This window comes from Cornus florida, unplaced genomic scaffold (assembly GCF_030987335.1).
Source record: "Cornus florida cultivar Cherokee Brave unplaced genomic scaffold, ASM3098733v1 CherokeeBrave_3.0.0_Hap2_Chr06, whole genome shotgun sequence".
NCBI classification, from domain to species: domain Eukaryota; kingdom Viridiplantae; phylum Streptophyta; class Magnoliopsida; order Cornales; family Cornaceae; genus Cornus; species Cornus florida.
In genome coordinates this window covers 81,333,105-81,351,448 of record NW_026775576.1, presented here as the reverse complement: position 1 = coordinate 81,351,448, position 18,344 = coordinate 81,333,105, and the positions used below count along the sequence as shown (strand labels likewise).

Sequence of the window (18,344 nt, the reverse complement as noted above, 5' to 3'; positions counted from 1 at the left end):
TCTTATGACTCATTTTTTTATGTGTTTGGTTTGTTTACTCTTAATACAATCCACACATACAACAAAATCAGTAAAGTCTAGATTCAAAAGAATCACATCATTTACTAAATTTTCTAACATTTCACTGAATATTGTCCAGTCTTTTATGCCACAAGATAAATGAATTTTTCATTAATTGAGCTACGCTTAATTATAATATTATGATGTAAGGTCAAAATGGTTTTAATAAATAAACTATCAAGTTTGAATTTAAAGAAATCATCAAAAGAATACCATAACTCACAAATTAGAATTTCTTCAATAAACATCATTATCAAATTTAAAAGAAAAACCATTAACATAAAGTTTTTGAAATAAAATCAAATTATGAGAAATTGAATAAATTTAAATAATTTAAAACAATTTAAATAAAATCCATTATCTAAGACTAAACAGAATGTCTCAATGGTTTCAACAAAACTTTTTCCCAATTTTCATAAATAAGAAATTCTCATTTGAATTTATGATTTAGGCTATAAAAAATCTTTGTATCTATTAGAAATATAAACATTAGTATTTAAGTCAATCTATCATGTATTAGAAGGAATATCAATAAGTGATTCGAAATATACAAAAGTCAAAAGACTTGCCATTCTTTTCAAATAATTTTTTATGTTTCATGTAATCTTTCTAAAAATGTTCAATACATAAATGACACTTTTTGCATTATTACATTCGTTTCTTTTAATAAATTGACCTAAATTCTTTTAATTTTTGGTGTTGCTTACTGTGGGGGCAAAAATCTCCCCTTCCAATTAAGACAAGACACATCAGCACATAAGGGGACCACCACAAATACTGAGACTATTCAACCTTCAAATTGGGCCTCTACAAGAAGCTTGGGCCAGGTTAACTAAACATAATAGGCTGAACTTATTAACAAGGCCTGAGTTGATAAAACCCCAAGCCCAATTATGAATATGCATGTTACTAAACCCATTTTTAGTAACAGTACTATTAGAAGAATAATTATAATCTATAGAAACCAAATAATGTAAATCCTTGTTATAAGGAAAGTATAATGTAATTCAGATTTTTAAGGGACAAGCAATACGAGTCCTAAAAGGAATTTATTATGATTTTTTCTATATAAAAAGGGCTCAGGACCCTCAATAGGAGGGACAGAGAAAAAAAAGGGTAAAGCCCCCAAAAAAAGAGAGATCCAATTCTCATTGCCAAAACTACGTTCTGACCTGATTCCCACGCTCCATGCGGGATACGTAGGCAATCTAGGTAATTCTAGGTTTGGTCATATCATCAAAATACCCCCTTATCTCTATATAATTTCTCTAGTTCATTGTTTGTTCTATATTATTATTTTGGGTGTAATAATTGTAGAGAATTCGTTAACTTGTCAAAGTTGAGCGAATTTTTGCACCTACACTTTGGCGTCGTCTGTGGGAAACGTATAGAAAATAAACCCCCATGAATGATTAGTTATCTGGCTTAGATCACGTTACGTGATGCATGGTATTCATCCAGGCAAAGTTTGCTCAGTGACGTGTGCGATCCACTTTCCATCCGGCATGAATATAGTTGGTTACTTCGGTACTAAAAAATAAAAAGAAAAATAATGAAAAAGAAAATATAGCGCCTCATGTCTTGCCGGATCGAGTTTGGCCCAACCCGAAGCTCGGTTCACCGACTCGCTCCACATGACTATCCAGGCAGCTGTCTTCAACGAAACCTAACCGCCTTAGGTGCCAAGGTCCGTTGCTGCTCTTGCAACATCCTCACCACGCCGCCTCCACCATCGCTCGCGACGGCACCACCATGTTCACCTGAAAGGGTGAGACTGTCCAGGAGAACCAGTGGTATACCGAGCGTGCTCTCAATTAGGGCCTGGTGGTGGACCTAACCTCATTGTCAACGATGGTGGCGAAGCCATGCTATTGATTCACGAGGGAATAAAGGCAAAGGAGGAGTTTTAGAAGTCTGAGAAAGTGCCGGATCCAAAGGGGTTTCAACCCAGCCTTTTCAGAACACAAATTAGTGATGGTTTCTAATCAATCTGTAGCTTGGATGATCCACTGGCAATCTCTACACAAAGAAAAATCCAACACAATTTGGATTGATAGAGTTACAGAGGCAACAAGCCCAAGGTTGATCACTAAACCTGCAGCAATAACCCAATGGAGGACAATTTTGCAGCAAATACTGAAAAGGTTTCTAGAAAATTCTTAAAGGTATTCTAATGATTCAATCTTCAATCGAGTTTTTACCGCTTCTTTCCTATTGAGGATTGCTCTGGTTTGCACGAAATTCTTTCTTTGAGTGCTTTGATCCATCAAAGATGCCGCATCGATGCTCGACGTTACAAACTTCAGCAAATTTATCGGCCCAGTATTTCAAACATCCCAGGCCTTTTCAGACGCGAATCTCTCTAATCAGATAAGTTTCCCAACTTGATTTTTACAGTTAGGGCTAAGCTTTTTGTGATAGAAATCTTTATTAAAAATTAAATACATATGATATATATATATATATATATATATATATATATATATATATATAATATGTATACACAGATGATGCAATCGGTCTTCGCACATTGCTAATACAAAGTTATTGGTAAGTAAATGAGATCTAATTTGCCATGAGCCCTTGCAAATCCCCACTTCCTTGATCATTATTCTTTTCCTTAAATAATAGTGGATGTTGGTATAAAAATAAAGCAGTTGCAGGAATTGATTTTATCATACTTGGGAAACTAACTATTCATATATGGGATATTAGTTATTCTGGACAAGTATTTATTAATTTAGCTACTTTTGATTAAGATTTTAATTTAATTGAATGGCATAATTCAATTGGTTCTTCATTCTTTCTCTCCCAATATAGAATGTCATTAGAAAAATTCTAGGGAAGAATTCTAATGAAGCTAGCAGGATAACTGTAACCTTGCTCTAGAAGTCCATTATTATGCTGCTCATAAATAATAGTGAAGGAGTACAATTTTTATCATGCCATATATTGGTATTATCAGCACAAGGAGTTGCCATAGTGGCACTACAACTACTCCCCCTACCGATTTATCTCCAAAAGAATAGATAAATTCTGTTTTGCTATAAGCATAAATTATGTAACTTGACATTATAAGCATGAACGCATTCTTTTACACTCATCTCTTCATTTCAGTTATGGAGGTACATTTAAATTTGCAATTGATCAATTAATTGATAATAAGCAGGAAAGTGTTTTCGCAAAGCACTGTAGAGCATATATTAGAATGCACACAAAGAGTTAACATACAACTTGTGCTTAGATATGGTTGTCAATGATATATATGTGTGAGGTGCCAAATATATCTCAACTGATATTCTAAGCTTTAGACAATTATTCATTATATTGTTTGAATAAATATATATACATGCAATCATAAGTTTAATTTATTCTTATGATATAAATTTCCCCTCTTGTTCATAATGATGCCATGCTTGTCTTTGGTACCACTATCTATGGTCCATAATTTATTTGTCATTACAGAGTGGCAGAGCTTATCTAGGCGATGTTATCTATAACTATGACTACTGATCAGTTCAACATATAAAGTCTCATTGATTGCCTAGATCTATCACCAAAGCATCACCGAACTCTGGAACTACCAAGCATAATTGAGGCAGATGTGCATGCGTGGAAGCAAAAGGCACGAAGAGCCACCTGGTCTAAAAAGGAAAAAGTGGCAAATAGCCTAACCACAAATTAAGCCTCGGACCTCAAGAGTCCAGCGGCATAAAAAATTCCTCTAAGGCACAATGCCGAGGAGCAACATATTAAGCCTCAGACCTCAAGAGTCTAACGGCATCAAAAATTCCTCTAAGGCACAATGCCGAGGAACAACAAATTAAGTCTTGGACCTCAAGAGTTCGGCGGCATCAAAAATTCCTCTAAGGCACAAAGCCGAGGAACAACAAATTAAGCCTCGGACCTCAAGAGTCTGGTGGCATAAAAAATTCCTCTAAGGCAAAATGTCAAGGAACAACATATTAAGCCTCGGACCTCAAAAATCCGATGGCATCAAAAATTCCTCTAAGGCACAATGCCGAGGAACAACAAATTAAACCTCGAACCTCAAGAGTCCGACGGCATCAAAAATTCCCCTAAGGCACAATACCGAGGAACAACAAATTAAGCCTCGGCCCTCAAGAGTCCGACCATCAAAAATTCCTCCAAGGCACCAAAAAGTGCCAAAGAATAAAATTATATAAAAATTATCTCAAACTCAAATAAGTCGAAGGTTAGATTTTCATGTAAAATCCTCTAAGGCACAAAATAGTGCCGAGGAATACACTTTCATGAAAATTATCTACATCGCCGCCATCAAACGAGACATATTTTTTCTTTCCTTTTTGGGGGCAATACCTTCCATAATGGGGGCAATATAAGCAGCCCTAAAAAGATACTAAGAAAAGAAAATATATTCTCTCTTTTTTAAGCCCAGACTATCTGGCCTAAATACAGTTCATCTCAGGCTCATAGTCAAGGAACTACATATCTCAGACCTCGAGAGTCCGGTACATTACAGTTCCTCTCAGGCTCATAGCCGAACTACATACCTCGGACCTCGAGAGTCTGGTATATTACAGTTGCTCTCAAGCTCATGGCCGAGGAACTATATACCTCGGACCTCAAGAGTCTGGTACAATATAGTTCCTCTCAGGCTCATAGCCGAGGAAAAAGATATTAAGAAAAGAAAATATATTCTCTCTTTTTTAAGCCCATACTATTTGGCCTAAATACAGTTCCTCTCAGGCTCATAGCCGAGGAACTACATACCTCGGACCTCGAGAGTCCGGTACATTACAGTTCCTCTCAGGCTCATGGCTGAGGAACTACATACCTCGGACCTACATACCTCGGACCTCAAGAGTTTGGTACAATACAGTTCCTCTCAGGCTCATAGTCGAGGAACTACATGCCCTGGCTCTCCAGAGTCCGGTACAATACAGTTCCTCTCAGGCTCATGGCCAAGGAACTTACTACCTCGGACCTCAAGAGTCCGCTACATTATAGTTCTTCTCAGGCTCATGGCCAAGGAACTTTATGGCCGAGGAACTTACTACCTCGGACCTTAAGAGTCTGATATAATATAGTTTCTCTCAGGCTCATAGCCGAGGAACTACATACCTCAGACTTCGAGAGTCCGGTACATTACAGTTCCTCTCAGGCTCATGACTAAGGAACTCCATGGCCAAGGAACTTACTACCTCGGACCTTAAGAGTCCGCTACATTACAGTTCCTCTCAGGCTCATAACCGAGGAACTTACTACCTCTGACCTTAAAAGTCCGATACATTATAGTTCCTCTCAGGCTCATAGCAAAGGATCTTACTACCTCGAACCTCAAGAGTCCGTTATATTACAGTTCCTCTCAGGCTCATAGCCGAGGAACTTACTACCTTGGACCTCAAGAGTCCGATACATTATAGTTCCTCTCAGGCTCATAGCCGAGGAACTTACTACCTCGGACCTTAAGAGTCCGATACAATACAATTCCTCTCAGGCTCATTGCTAAGGAACTACATGCCTCGGACCTTCAGAGTCTGGTACATTACAGTTCCTTTTAGGCTCATTTGCCAAAGAACTACATGCCTCGGACCTCCAGAGTCCGGTGCATTACAGTTCCTCTCAGGCTCATTGCCGAGGAACTACATGCCTCGGACCTCCAGAGTCCGGTACATTATAATTCCTCTTAGGCTCATAGCCAAGGAATTACATACATCGGACTTCGAGAGTGTGGTAAAATACAATTCCTCTCAGGCTCATACCTAAGGAACTACATACCTCGGACTTCGAGAGTCCGGTACATTACAGTTCCTCTCAGGCTCATAGCCGAGGAACTACATACCTCGGACTTTGAGAGTCCGGTACTTTACAATTCCTCTAAGGCTCATAGTTGATGAACTTACTACCTCGGACCTCAAGAGTCCGACACATTACAGTTCCTCTCAGGCTCATAGCCGAAGAACTACATGCCTCGGCTCTTCAGAGTCCGGTACAATACAGTTCCTCTCAAGCTCATGGGGAGGAACTACATGCCTTCGGACCTCAAGAGTCCGAGGAGCTCAAGTTTCCTCTAAGGCACAAAAAGCTGCCGAGGAATAAACATTTACCTTCAGACCTCAAGAGTTTGAGTACCTCAAAATTTCTTTAAGGCACAAAAGTGCCGTGGAACAAAATGACATGAAAATTACCTCGAACTCAAAGAAGTCGACGGTTTAAATTTTTATATCAAAACTTCTGAAGCACAGAGTAGTGCTGAGGATAAAAATAAATTACCTCGGAATGCTAATCAGGAAAGTTGAAGCTAATTGCTCAAGAAAAACACTATGTTGATCTCCAAGATGATCATTAAAAATGATCACCATTATTATTCATTAAGGCTAGTCACCCAAGCTAATCGCCAAGAGTGATCGTCGTCAATCTGAAAAAATAAAAGCACCAATAGCTTAAACAGAAGAAGGCTCAACATAAGACGCCACCTTTAAGCATGGGGGCACCTTAACTACAACCTCCTCAAAAGCCTTGATTTTGGGTTTTCATACTTTCCAAGAAGACAAATATAAGTCACTACCTTTAAGGCATACTGTCTCAATTTTTCAATTCCCTCTAGTTATGGCTACCACGTCAAACTAAAGGGGATTAGGGGTGTGGGGGCAAAAATCTCCCCTTCCAATTACGACAAGACACATCAGCACATAAGGGGACCACCACAAATACTGAGACTATTCAACCTTCAAATTGGGCCTCTACAAGAAGCTTGGGTCAGGTTAACTAAGCATAATGGGCTGAACTTATTAACAAGGCCTGAGATGATAAAACCCCAAGCCCAATTACGAATATGCATGTTACTAAACCCATTTTTAGTAACAGTACTATTAGAAGAATAATTATAATCTATGGAAACCAAATAATTTAAATCCTTGTTATAAGGAAAGTATGATGTAATTCAGATTCTTAAGGGATAAGCAATGCGAGTCCTAAAAGGAATCTATTATGGTTTTTTCTATATAAAAAGGGCTCAGGACCCTCAATATGAGGGACAGACAAAAAAAAGGGCAAAGCCCACAAAAAAGAGAGATCCAATTCTCATTGCCAGAACTACGTTCCGACCTGATTCCCTGCTCCATGCGGGATACGTAGGCAATCTAGGTAATCTTAGGTTCGGTCATATCATCAAAATACCCCCTCATCTCTATATAATTTCTCTAGTTCATTGTTTGTTCTATATTATTATTTTGGGTGTAGTAATTGTAGAGAATTCGTTGACTTGTCAAAGTTGAGCGAATTTTTGCACCTACACTCACTTAATGCCTTTTCAGGCTTATTCCCAAATTTCTTTCTAATTTATTAATTTTTGCATTATTACATTCCTTTCTTTTAGTAGATTGACCTAAATCATTTAATTTTTGGTGTTACTCACTTAATGCCTTTTCAAGCTTAGTCCCAAATTTCTTTCTAATTTCTTGAGTCATCAAATGAACATAATGATTACCTTGCTGCTTAAGCCTTGTCTCCTCCTAAATTAACATAATGGTTAATTCTTTCACTTTCCACTTGTCTTAATAGTATTAATTTGAAATGACCCATACCGAGTAGACAAGAAATTAAAAATAAATTGAATAAGAAAATTTTCATCCATATGTTCATACGTGGTACGAATACCAACAAAAAATTGCATAATAGTGATATCAATCAATAATTTTCGTTTTAGATATTCATCTATAATACGAAAGCATTCTTACAGTCAAATATTCCTTAGCACTATCACTATGGGGAACAATTATTCTCATAACCATAATACTTAATCTGTTCAATCTCTCCCAAACTTTATGGAGAATATTTTTTTCCTCACTGTCTTTATCAGTAATAACAGTAGGTTTCTCAATTTAAAATGCTAAATCAAGATCTAACACACCTAAATTTTGAACTTAATTTACTCATTCCATTATAAGAAGTTAGTCCTATTGAGAATCAGAACAGGTGTAGCATGCGAATTAAGGGATGTAATAAAACAAATATAATAAAATAAAATGCTCACAATAATAATGTTTTGAGTTAACAACACGTATATATAACTTCAAATATAAATATAATGTATAACTACAGTACTCCTTTGGGTAGCAACTATAAAATACTAATAATGATGCTTATTTGTATTTATATGTATACTTTTATTGGTGATGCATTATTTAATTAAACAGATAAGTTACCTTTGGATATCTTATATCTACCTAATTGAAAAATACATACAACTCTTTAATTTTCATTTAATCACTTGAAAATCAATTCCCTTTAGGGAATTATTTCTTATAATTAAATAAACTCAATATTCATAAATATCACAAAAAATCATAAGCATCATAATTCATGAAATATTGCAATTATGTCTACCACTAAAATTAATATTCATCAACCATTATGGTTGGGCCACTTTGGTAGCTACCAACCTTTACATAATATGAATATTGAATTAGCTAGTGACTAATTCATTATTAATTATGTTCACTACTAAAATTAATATTCATCAATCATCATGGTTAGACTACTTTGGTAGTTACTAACCTACCACGTATGAACATATCTTGAATTGATTACCATGGGGGGAGCCGGCTCCCTTGAACAGAAACCCCTTCGGGGGGTATTTTTGGTAATTTTTCTGACTTCAGGGGCTTGAACGGAGTTTTCGGAAAGTATGGGAGGTTGTAAATACTGAAAATTCACCTGTTAGATCCTTAGAACAGTTAGTATAAGTTGGTGGGTTAACTGGAGAAGACGGCATGAATTATAAAATATTAATTATGAATGCCGTCGGAAGGAAGGAAGACTGTATTGCCAGCTGTTTTAGCAAAATCAATGAACTGAGATAACAGGTATTGTTAGGCTTTTATATCAAAGATATTTATGATATACTTAAGTTCCATGAGGGTTGGTTGGGTGTGGTTGTGGACGTTATGTAATTTAAATACATGACTGCTTGCTGTCAAGAGTAGATGAGCTTTTATTTGTCGGTTTGTTTTAACCAGTTTATTTGGGTAAGTATAAAATACCATTGGGGTTTTATATAATGTGCAGTGAGACTTCTTAGTTGACATATTATGTCAGGCACAGGTTTTAAGATGGAGGATTAAAAAGGACGTCGTGTAATGAAATGATAATTTTCATGCCGTCGGGGATTAAGGAGGACTTTCAATACTAGTCTTTGTTTTAATAATGTAGATGAACTAGTATGAGAGTATAGTTAGGGATGTCTAGTATAATGTGCTCAGGTATTATTTCTGATAGTCATTATACCATGATGTGGGTGTTAATTGATGAACTGTTGAAATTTCTGTTTTATCAATTAGATGGATATGAATGGTTTAAATTGTCTATCAATGCTTTAATAATTTAAATGGAATTTTTATGATTATAATCATATACTGGATGCATGATAGGGTCTTAATACTATCTGAATTCTATTATGCTGGTTTCTGGATATATTTGATGTTCTAATGAATGTGCATTACTTGAGGATCATTTGCATTATATGTACCGGTATGGGACGGTGACATATCAGGGATGGATTAGATCAAAAAGTTAAGTCCTACCCCTTCATACATAAGGAATAGATTAACTAAAACAGTTAAATCTTACATGGATGCATGTCCTGTCAACTAAAACAGTTGAACGACATAATGGATGTTTACTCTATATTTTTCTGCAGTAGGAGAGTTAGGGATTTTATTGAAATATTTAAATCCTAAGTAAATGTCATGTCTTGGCAACGAACAGTTGAGCGGCACTTCATTGGTTTTGGATGGAATTTATATATATATTTATGTTACCACAATATGAGCTTGAGTCTCAGGATCGATGGTTAGGGAGTGTATATGCATTGGGATGCATAACTGGCTATGATGATTTGATGTGTGCCCTGCTAGGTCTGCTAGTCAGGTTGAGACAGGCCTGTAGTCCAGGGGAAGTCCTGTATATTTATATTTACGGACTATTTAGATATTGCTGAGCTATCTAGGATGTATCGGCGTATCGGGTTTATGTATGAATTGTAGTAGATTGGAACTTGCATGTGGGCCTGACCCACTCTTATTTTTCAGGTGTTCGTTAGTACTAGGCTTAGAGCTTGATCGTGTTGATGCAGATACAGATACTCACTCTTCCGACTACATAGGATTTTCTTTCTTATTTTAGTTTTGGATTTTATTTCTGTAAATTTATTTATCGGTTGGGATTATTAGAGGTCCACTAGATGGATTCCCGAGTTGTACAGATTTAAAGATTTAAATTATATCAATCTTTTACATTGGAGGATTTTTACAATTAGAATTCTTTTCAGCGCATTATTATTTTATTCTTAATTCAGTTTTTATTCCTACTTGTTTATATATTGATTGTCTGATATCCCTCGGATCTGTGCTCGGACTTGATCACCCGTGGCTCTAGAATCAAGGGGTATCACACTCATACCACCCTCAACTTTGCTAATCATATTCAGCAAAGAATAGCGTTCATTTAAAAGTTTTTCCTTTGAGTTGGCATGGGTCAACCGTTCAGCAATAAGTTTACGCTGAAGGTCTCCCTTCTCAGCCCTCAGTGAGTCCCTTTCAGTCAGGACGACGTTCTTCTCAGTCTTCAGGACATCAACTTTATCCTGAAGAAAGTCCCGTTCAGCCTTAAGGGCCTCCCGTTCAGTTTTCAGGGCGTTCCTATCATTTGCCAAAGCGTCCTTCTCAATTTTCAAGGCGGCAGTTTCTTTCTCTGACTCGTTCAGCTTAGACACAAGCTCAGCGTTTTTGGCCTCAAACCGGTTCTCCGCTTCAATGGATCTTTTAAGGCCAGCAGAGAGAGACTTGAGCTTCTTGTTCAGAACCTCAATGGTCTTCTGAAAGGTGAACATCCCGAATAGAGTCTGAACAGAAGAAGGGAGGTTCTAGTCAGTTCAGCCACTAAATAGTTAAAATAGAAAAAAGACGTATCTCAATAAGAAGAAAAGTTACCTCAATGGCAGCTGCTGGGAACCGCCGGTACATCTCACCAAAGGTCATCTTGTTCTGGATTTCAAGATCCTTAGGAGTCCAGAAACCCTTATAGAAAGCAAAAGAAGTGAGGGGATCCTGGTATAAAGAATTTGTAGGGCTAATGGTTGAGTCATCTTCACGGCTGAGCAGAGGGCGCCATAAAAGAACGGGTGGTGCTGGACCAGAGGTTCTGGCAAATTCACCCTCTGCAATGACAAGCTGAGGTGGAGGCATGGGTTCAGTGATCCTGAAAGAAGCCACCCTGGTCCTCGGAGCTGGTGGGACGTCACTCTGGTTATGACCGCCCTCAGGCATTGGCCTTTTTCCCAGACTTTTCTCTGACATACCAAATCTAACTGAAGGAGACCCTCCATTGTTCTGAGATCCCCCAGCATCCTGAGTGCTCTCTGAAGAAGTGTCAAACAGGATATTTGAAGGCACAGTGGCGGGAGCAGCAGGATGGGCCTTAGCAGAATGATCCACAACACGGGTCTCAGCAGGGATGGATGTAGAAGGCCCGTCAGCATAATGATCTGCGACTTGAGTTATAACTGGAACAGTCATAACCTGTTCCGGAACTGAGACAGCTAAAGTGGATGATATGGTTGTAGATGTAGAGGAAGATATGGTAACAGAAGTAGCAAAAAGGATGGGAGCAGAATGCCTCCTCCTGCTGAAAGATAGAATCTGAATGCTCTCCATTATAGATCCTAAGAGAGAGATGTCAAAGAGGTTACCAGGAGTGAGCAATTTTGTAGCTGAAGGGACGTTGTTCAGCACACTCTCTTATAAGATGTCTAGCCTGGCCCTGCAAACACTATAAATCAGTTCGTCTTGAGGTAATTGAAGGCATCTACAAAGAAAAGTACAAAAACAGGGAAGGCAACTTTCACAGTGGCATTCAGTGGGATGTATTTTTAGTTTTTTATAACCAGAGATAAAGCATACTCCAAAGGAGGAGGGGATAGAGAAGGATTGGTAGAACGGAGTCCGCCAATTCCTACTGACCCCAATCAAGTTTTGTCTCCAACCTTTTTTAAAGGAGTTCTTGTCCGTACAGATCAATCGTTTTTCAATAGGAAAGAAATGATAGTACTTCTCACTATATTTGATTATGTTAATTCAGTAGCAGGGGAGAAGGTTAACGACGTCAAGATTGAGACCCCTGTCACGGTTCAAGAGCAGAAGGACTGAAATTACCCTAAGGAAGTTAGGGTTAACTTGCAGAGGGTAAAGCCCCAATTTGCTGAAGATATAGCAGAAAAATGGACGTAAGGGGAACCTAATTATGTTTAAGTGGACGACAGAGAATAAAATCTCCCCAGGAAGGAAACCCTTACCAGAGCTCCCATCCAGGTTTGTGGGGTAGATCCTGAGAGAAACGTCATTGGGAATGTTATTTTTGGAACGAATGGCACTCAAATTAGGGGGAGTCATGGAGAAGGGGAGAAATTTCTGATAATTAAGGTTTTTCTTTCAAAAAAAAATAAATAAATAAAAGAACTGACCCTGAGGAAAGAGTTTGTGAAGTACTCTGCAACAGTACAAGAGCCAAATCGCGAAAGAAAAACTCGCCGGAGAAATTGAAGAAAGCTCGCCGGAAAATGCAAGAAGACGACAGAAGAGACCCGAGAAGACAACAACAGAGGATAAGAGTAGAATTTGTTAAAGGAATACAAGGATTAAGAGGATTAAGGTTTTTAAAGAGAATAAATGCAGGCGACATAGAATTCGAATGGTTGAGGTAAAAGTGGCGTAGAAGATCTTGAAGGCTAGGTCTTCGTGCCAGCCGTTCGATTCCCTATGTCATCACTCCGAGCCGTCAGACCAAGATTGTGTCTTTTCAATAATCTCACCCTAATTAATTAAGAGAGAGATTATGGGGGCAAATAAAGACACCAAAAATGACCTGGGCTTGGTATGATTCATATTGCTAAGAACGGGTCGAGTAGGGGCAACCGAGATGGAGCAAGTCCTCGCTAAATGGGCTCAGGTCCAGGAAGTCATTAAGGAAGCCCACATTGTGATGAAAGGAATTGGGCCCAAGCAAAAGGAAAGAAGATAGGTCTAGGCCAGAAGTGATTGTAACCGTCTATAAATAGACGGAAATGAGAAGGAAAAGTGGTTGGAAAATATTTCGGAAGTGTAAAGTTTCTCTCTCTAGAATTGGGGAAAATTCTTTGTACTTTCAGTTCCCTCCTCCATCAGGTGGCAGAGATAGAGATGTTGATCTAGAGATATTGTAATTTTTGTAGTACTACCGCAATGTTTTTTTTTAACTCTCTAGTATTTCCAAATGTTATTGTGCGACTGATGTGTAACTAACGGAACAAAACACTAGTTATAACGCGCGAGTAAAATTACAATACGTCCATTATACTTCTCTAAAAAAAAATTCAATGCCAATGAAGGAGACTCCCATAAATGTGAAAGACATTTGAACAAACGAATTAAAAGTTCCATTTTGATCTCAACTAGGAAGACGGACATTGTGCCAAACTGGGCATAACAAAAGAAATGCACAACACCAACAGAAGGTACTATTTTATTGCCCAGCAATACAGAAGCAAACCTTCGGGCCAGCAATATAGAAGCAAACTCTGAGTTCTGTGTTCTCTCTTCATCTCATCTCTCTTTCTACCAATTCTTTACCTTCATCACCTCACCAACCAAGACCCCCAGCCTCAAATCATATCCACAAAGAATTCAAATTCAAATTCATCACCACACTAGACTGAGTTCTCTATCTCTTTTGTGTTTTCTACCTCTCTTTTTTCTTGATCTCTTTCTCTCTCTTGCACAGTGGGCATTTTGATGACCCCAAGCCACAAATTGTATCCCTGAACCCTAGGGGAGGAGCCAAGATCAACTTCAAGGCCTGCAATCGCCTCATATCCCATGTAAATAGAGTTTTCTGATCTCAGAGAGATTTTTCTTCTTCGATGTATTCTCTTCACTGATTTTTTATCTATATTTGTTCAAAAAGATGAGAAATTGAATCCCTCTCAAGTCTTTGCAAGTTCCTTGCTAGACCCCCAAATCGGCCAAACCCTATGAGGGAAAATATCACCGTGTGTTGAGAGGAAGTGGCTAAAGAGATTAATTACATATCACTTATGGATGGACTGATAGGAAGAAGAATAGTACAATAGATTGAGCTGATAGGAAGAGAACGAGCAGTATTAAGAATTAATTACATATGGACTGAGCGAATAAAAATACTAGTATTAAATTTTTTTTAAAAAAAAAGATTAGACTTGGGTTATAGTCCAGGTTAGCCCATTAAAAACTCCGCCCATTATTGAGGCTAAAAGCTCCGCCCATGATTGAGGCAACCTGTTATGCCCATTCAGAGCACATAGAGCATCTCATCAGTCATATCTTCTCCACAAAGCAAGCAGTCTCTAAACCTTTTATTCTTCCCGTATACTCCCAGCGCCAGATGACTTGCAATCAAAAATATTCTTAAAATATTTCACAACGAGAGTATTACAAGTTTGAGCGAGAAATAATATTAAAATTTTAAAAATTTGTACCACGTCGAATTCCCGTAGGACTCACTTTTACGTGTGACTTAAACTTCAGCACTACTCCATTTTACTATACTTTTTATTTAAATTTCAAATCAATGGATCTCAACGAATTCTCAGTTCAATTGTGAAATTTGAAAGGATATATTGTTTACAATAACTGTTAAATCTCTCTTAATTTCTATTTCTATTTTGCAAAATTAACTCGATCTTTTATCTTTCTTTCTTTCTTGATAGCAATTCAAATCGGTTTCTTTTATTTTATTTTATTTTATATATATATATTTTGAGCACTTTATGCCACCTCTCACAAGTGGTAGGTAGCAGGACAACAGGGCAAATTAAGTGCACTAGTTATATTGCACTAAATTAACAAGAACATGATACATGCAGTATATTTTGTATAAACTAACTCTAAATTAAGTCTTAACTGCGGAAAAAAGAAATAAATACAATCACTCGAATTACTCTCTCCTTTGGTTCCTGCTCATGCATGCATCAACCAGATGTGGTGGTGGTGGTGGGAGCAGCGTTGTCTCCTCCTGGAGTTGCACGGTCGTGTGGAGGGGTGGGGTCAGATGTTTGGCCCCCTTGTTTAGAGGAGGTGTCGAGGTTCGAGCACTGGAGAAAAGATCAACAGGTTCAGAGTCCGCAATCTTCCCTCCTTGATCGGTGTTGCGAGCACTGGAGAAGAGATCAACCGGTTCAGAGTCCACAATCTTCCCTCCTTCAAGTGGGGTGCCTGCCTTGTATCTCACCCTCAAACTTTCATCTTCTGATAGCTTCGCTTGTGCTGTTCCATACTTTACATCATCCTTGCTCTTCGCCATTTTTATATTTCTCACACACTCCAAAAATTATTTATGGAACACTTTTTTTCTTTTTTCTTTTTTCTTTTTTTTTTTCTTTTTTTTTTTTTTTTTTTTTATGACGAGTCCAGTATAGCAAGAGGTGTCTTTGTTTATATATATCCGATATAGCAACAGCTGGAAGTTGTTTTTAGCACAAGACTTACAGGTGTCTTTTTTGTTTTGCCACCTGCCTTCAACTCCGTACAATTCATTGAAATGAAAAATATTTTTATGACGGGTGGAAGATTTGTCTTTTGACTAAATTGAATTTATCTCACAACCCTTTTTTATATAATTTTCCTATTGTAAATGAGTTTGAGCTTTTCGTGCACAATTTAATGCAGGATAAGACAATTTAAAGGGGATCACAATTTTTTTCACAAAAAAATAGAATTATACCATTGTCATTAAAAAAATAGAATAATAACAATACACATAATTTAAATATTTTCTCATTCTATATTTTTTCTGTTCTAAAATAATTGTCTACTTTAAAAATTGTGATTCATAATTATCTAACTACTTAACATTTAAGGCCCTTTTAAACTCCTACAGCAATTCTAATTACATTAAGCCTGAGGTTCACCCGCAAAAATGTTGGTAAAAGAGGAGAGATAACCTTTACAAATATACTTTTGCATTTAACATCTTTAGCTACCAAAACGATAAAAACAAAGTTAAAATTCTTGAATTTATAAAGAATGCGCTCATAAGTGCAGGGATAGCAATGGGGTGAGTATGGAGTGAGTTTGACTAAATCCATACTCACCTTGTTTAATTATGAACAAATTCATATTCGTTCTGTACCTACAATGAGTTTAGAGTTCATAATTCATACTCACCCTATTTAAGTATATATATGTGAACCTAAACTTTTGCCAAACACCAAAAAAATAAAAATAAAAAATTTATTTTACCTGAAAAAGAAAATTCTTTTGCGGGCCTTCTTTTCTCTATTGCTAACTCTTCCTTATTTATATTTTTTTATGCCTGTATATCTCTCCTTACTTTTTCAGTCTGGGATGATCTTGTGTGCCTCGTGAACCTGTTCTGCATGCAAACAGACATGCACTGATGATGACTGGTCGTTTTCGTTTGGATGAGCAAACTCTTCATAAGTTTATAAAAAAAAACCAACATAGAGGTCAAAAAACATTTCTTACACAAAACTCTAGTTAGGAACCTTACATTTTCAATTCCTTCGTAGCTCAAGATGAATCCTTAAGAAGAAAAAAACAAGGTTGTATATATGTCATACAATGAAAGAGTGAGTTTATAGAAAAACATATGGTCCAGCTCCCCACACAAAGTATTTAACATTCAAAAAAATTTTAAAAACGGAAAACAACAAGACAAGTGCCGTTCTTACTTGAAAGTATTTATTCTCATTGATATCAAACTTAAATTATTGTTCGATATCAAACTTTTTAACCTTTAATAAAAAAAATTCAATCAAACCTTCTTCAATCTTGAATATTTGAAACAAGTTCATCACAATCGTTTCAAAAATAAACTTTCAAAGTTCTTACATCAACGAGATTGAATTAGATAAAGATTATTAAAAGTATAAGAATCACTAAAATAAAATATGTATTATACATTATATATATATATATATATATATATTATATAACAATTTAGTTCGATTCGATTTAGTATATATCCAGAATCACAATGCATGTTTATAAATGACTTTATATTTTTTGAATTGGGACCGAACAAAAACAACCAATCCGATTTGATCAGAATCAATTGTTTGTGCCATCTATTCTAAAAACGAGCTATAATTATGGATCCACCGTTGCAATATAGGGCCTAGCGCCCCCCAACTAGCAGTTCTTTCTCTGAGAGACTCTCTGGACATCTAGAAATGTACCACTATTTCTTTATTAAAAAATAATAATAAGTAAATAAATAAAGTAAAATATGTAAAAGTTCTCTCCTCTATAATAAAGAGGTTAATGTAAGAGAGGAAGAATGATAAATTATACTTAGTGTGTGTGTGTATATATATATATAAATATAATTTCACAAAAACTAATGAAAGATAATAATGTCACTTAACATATTATACAATCTTCATCCTTTTCTCTCTCTCTCATTAAGAGATCGAGCTGCAATCCAAAATGATATTCTTCATCCATCAAATTTTCATTCCTCTAATTTATTACTCTATTAATATCCTTTCTTCCCTCCCATCTCTTTTAACAAACACACTCTAAATTGTCAATTTTAAATTTTCTTTAAATAACTAAAGAATAAATTTGAAAAAGATTTAACCATTTTATTGACTTTTCACCTAATACATTACTCTAGTTCATCAACCACATGTGGTGGTGGTGGGACCTACTGTAGAGGCAGTGTCGTCCGGCAGCTCGGATTGATGATGAATAGGGTTAACATTAGATGTACTAGTTGCGCAGGAGACGTTGGTAGCTCGACCGATGGAGATATTGGTAGCGCCACCAATGCGCCGCCAGGAGCGATCAACAACCGTAAGCGGGTTAGATGTTTGAGAATGGAGCAACGCCTTCCTCATTATGGGATCCCTAAAGAAGCGATCAACTGTTAAGGGAGTGCTGAGGAAGACATCGAGGGGTTCAAGTGGTTCCCAAATTTTCTTTGAACTGCCTGCCTTGCATTTCACCCGATAACTTTCACCTTCTCCATGTGTTCTTCCATACTTTATATCTTCTTTATTTTTCGCCATATCTCAACTCTGTATACATATCCATGTATAATTGTATATATATTTCAGATGATAGCCATAGCAAAGGTTTTCTTTTACCATAAGTAACAGCTGTTATAGTAACGTGTCAGCGCAAAGGTATGTGGAAGTTATTTTACCGACACCTGTAATAGACGTGACACTTGTTTTACTGCGAGTGTAACAGCTGTCTGTCGTT

At 36.9% G+C, this 18,344-nt stretch overlaps 1 protein-coding gene across 1 annotated transcript; it reads right to left on the bottom strand.

Moving 5' to 3' along the window:
• Positions 1–14,974: 14,974 nt before the first annotated feature.
• On the bottom strand, positions 14,975–15,541 carry LOC132314966 (uncharacterized). Its single transcript, XM_059813729.1, has one exon. It carries the CDS (start codon positions 15,415–15,417, stop codon positions 15,052–15,054), a length of 366 nt encoding a protein of 121 aa, XP_059669712.1. The 5' UTR covers positions 15,418–15,541; the 3' UTR covers positions 14,975–15,051.
• Positions 15,542–18,344: the final 2,803 nt, after the last annotated feature.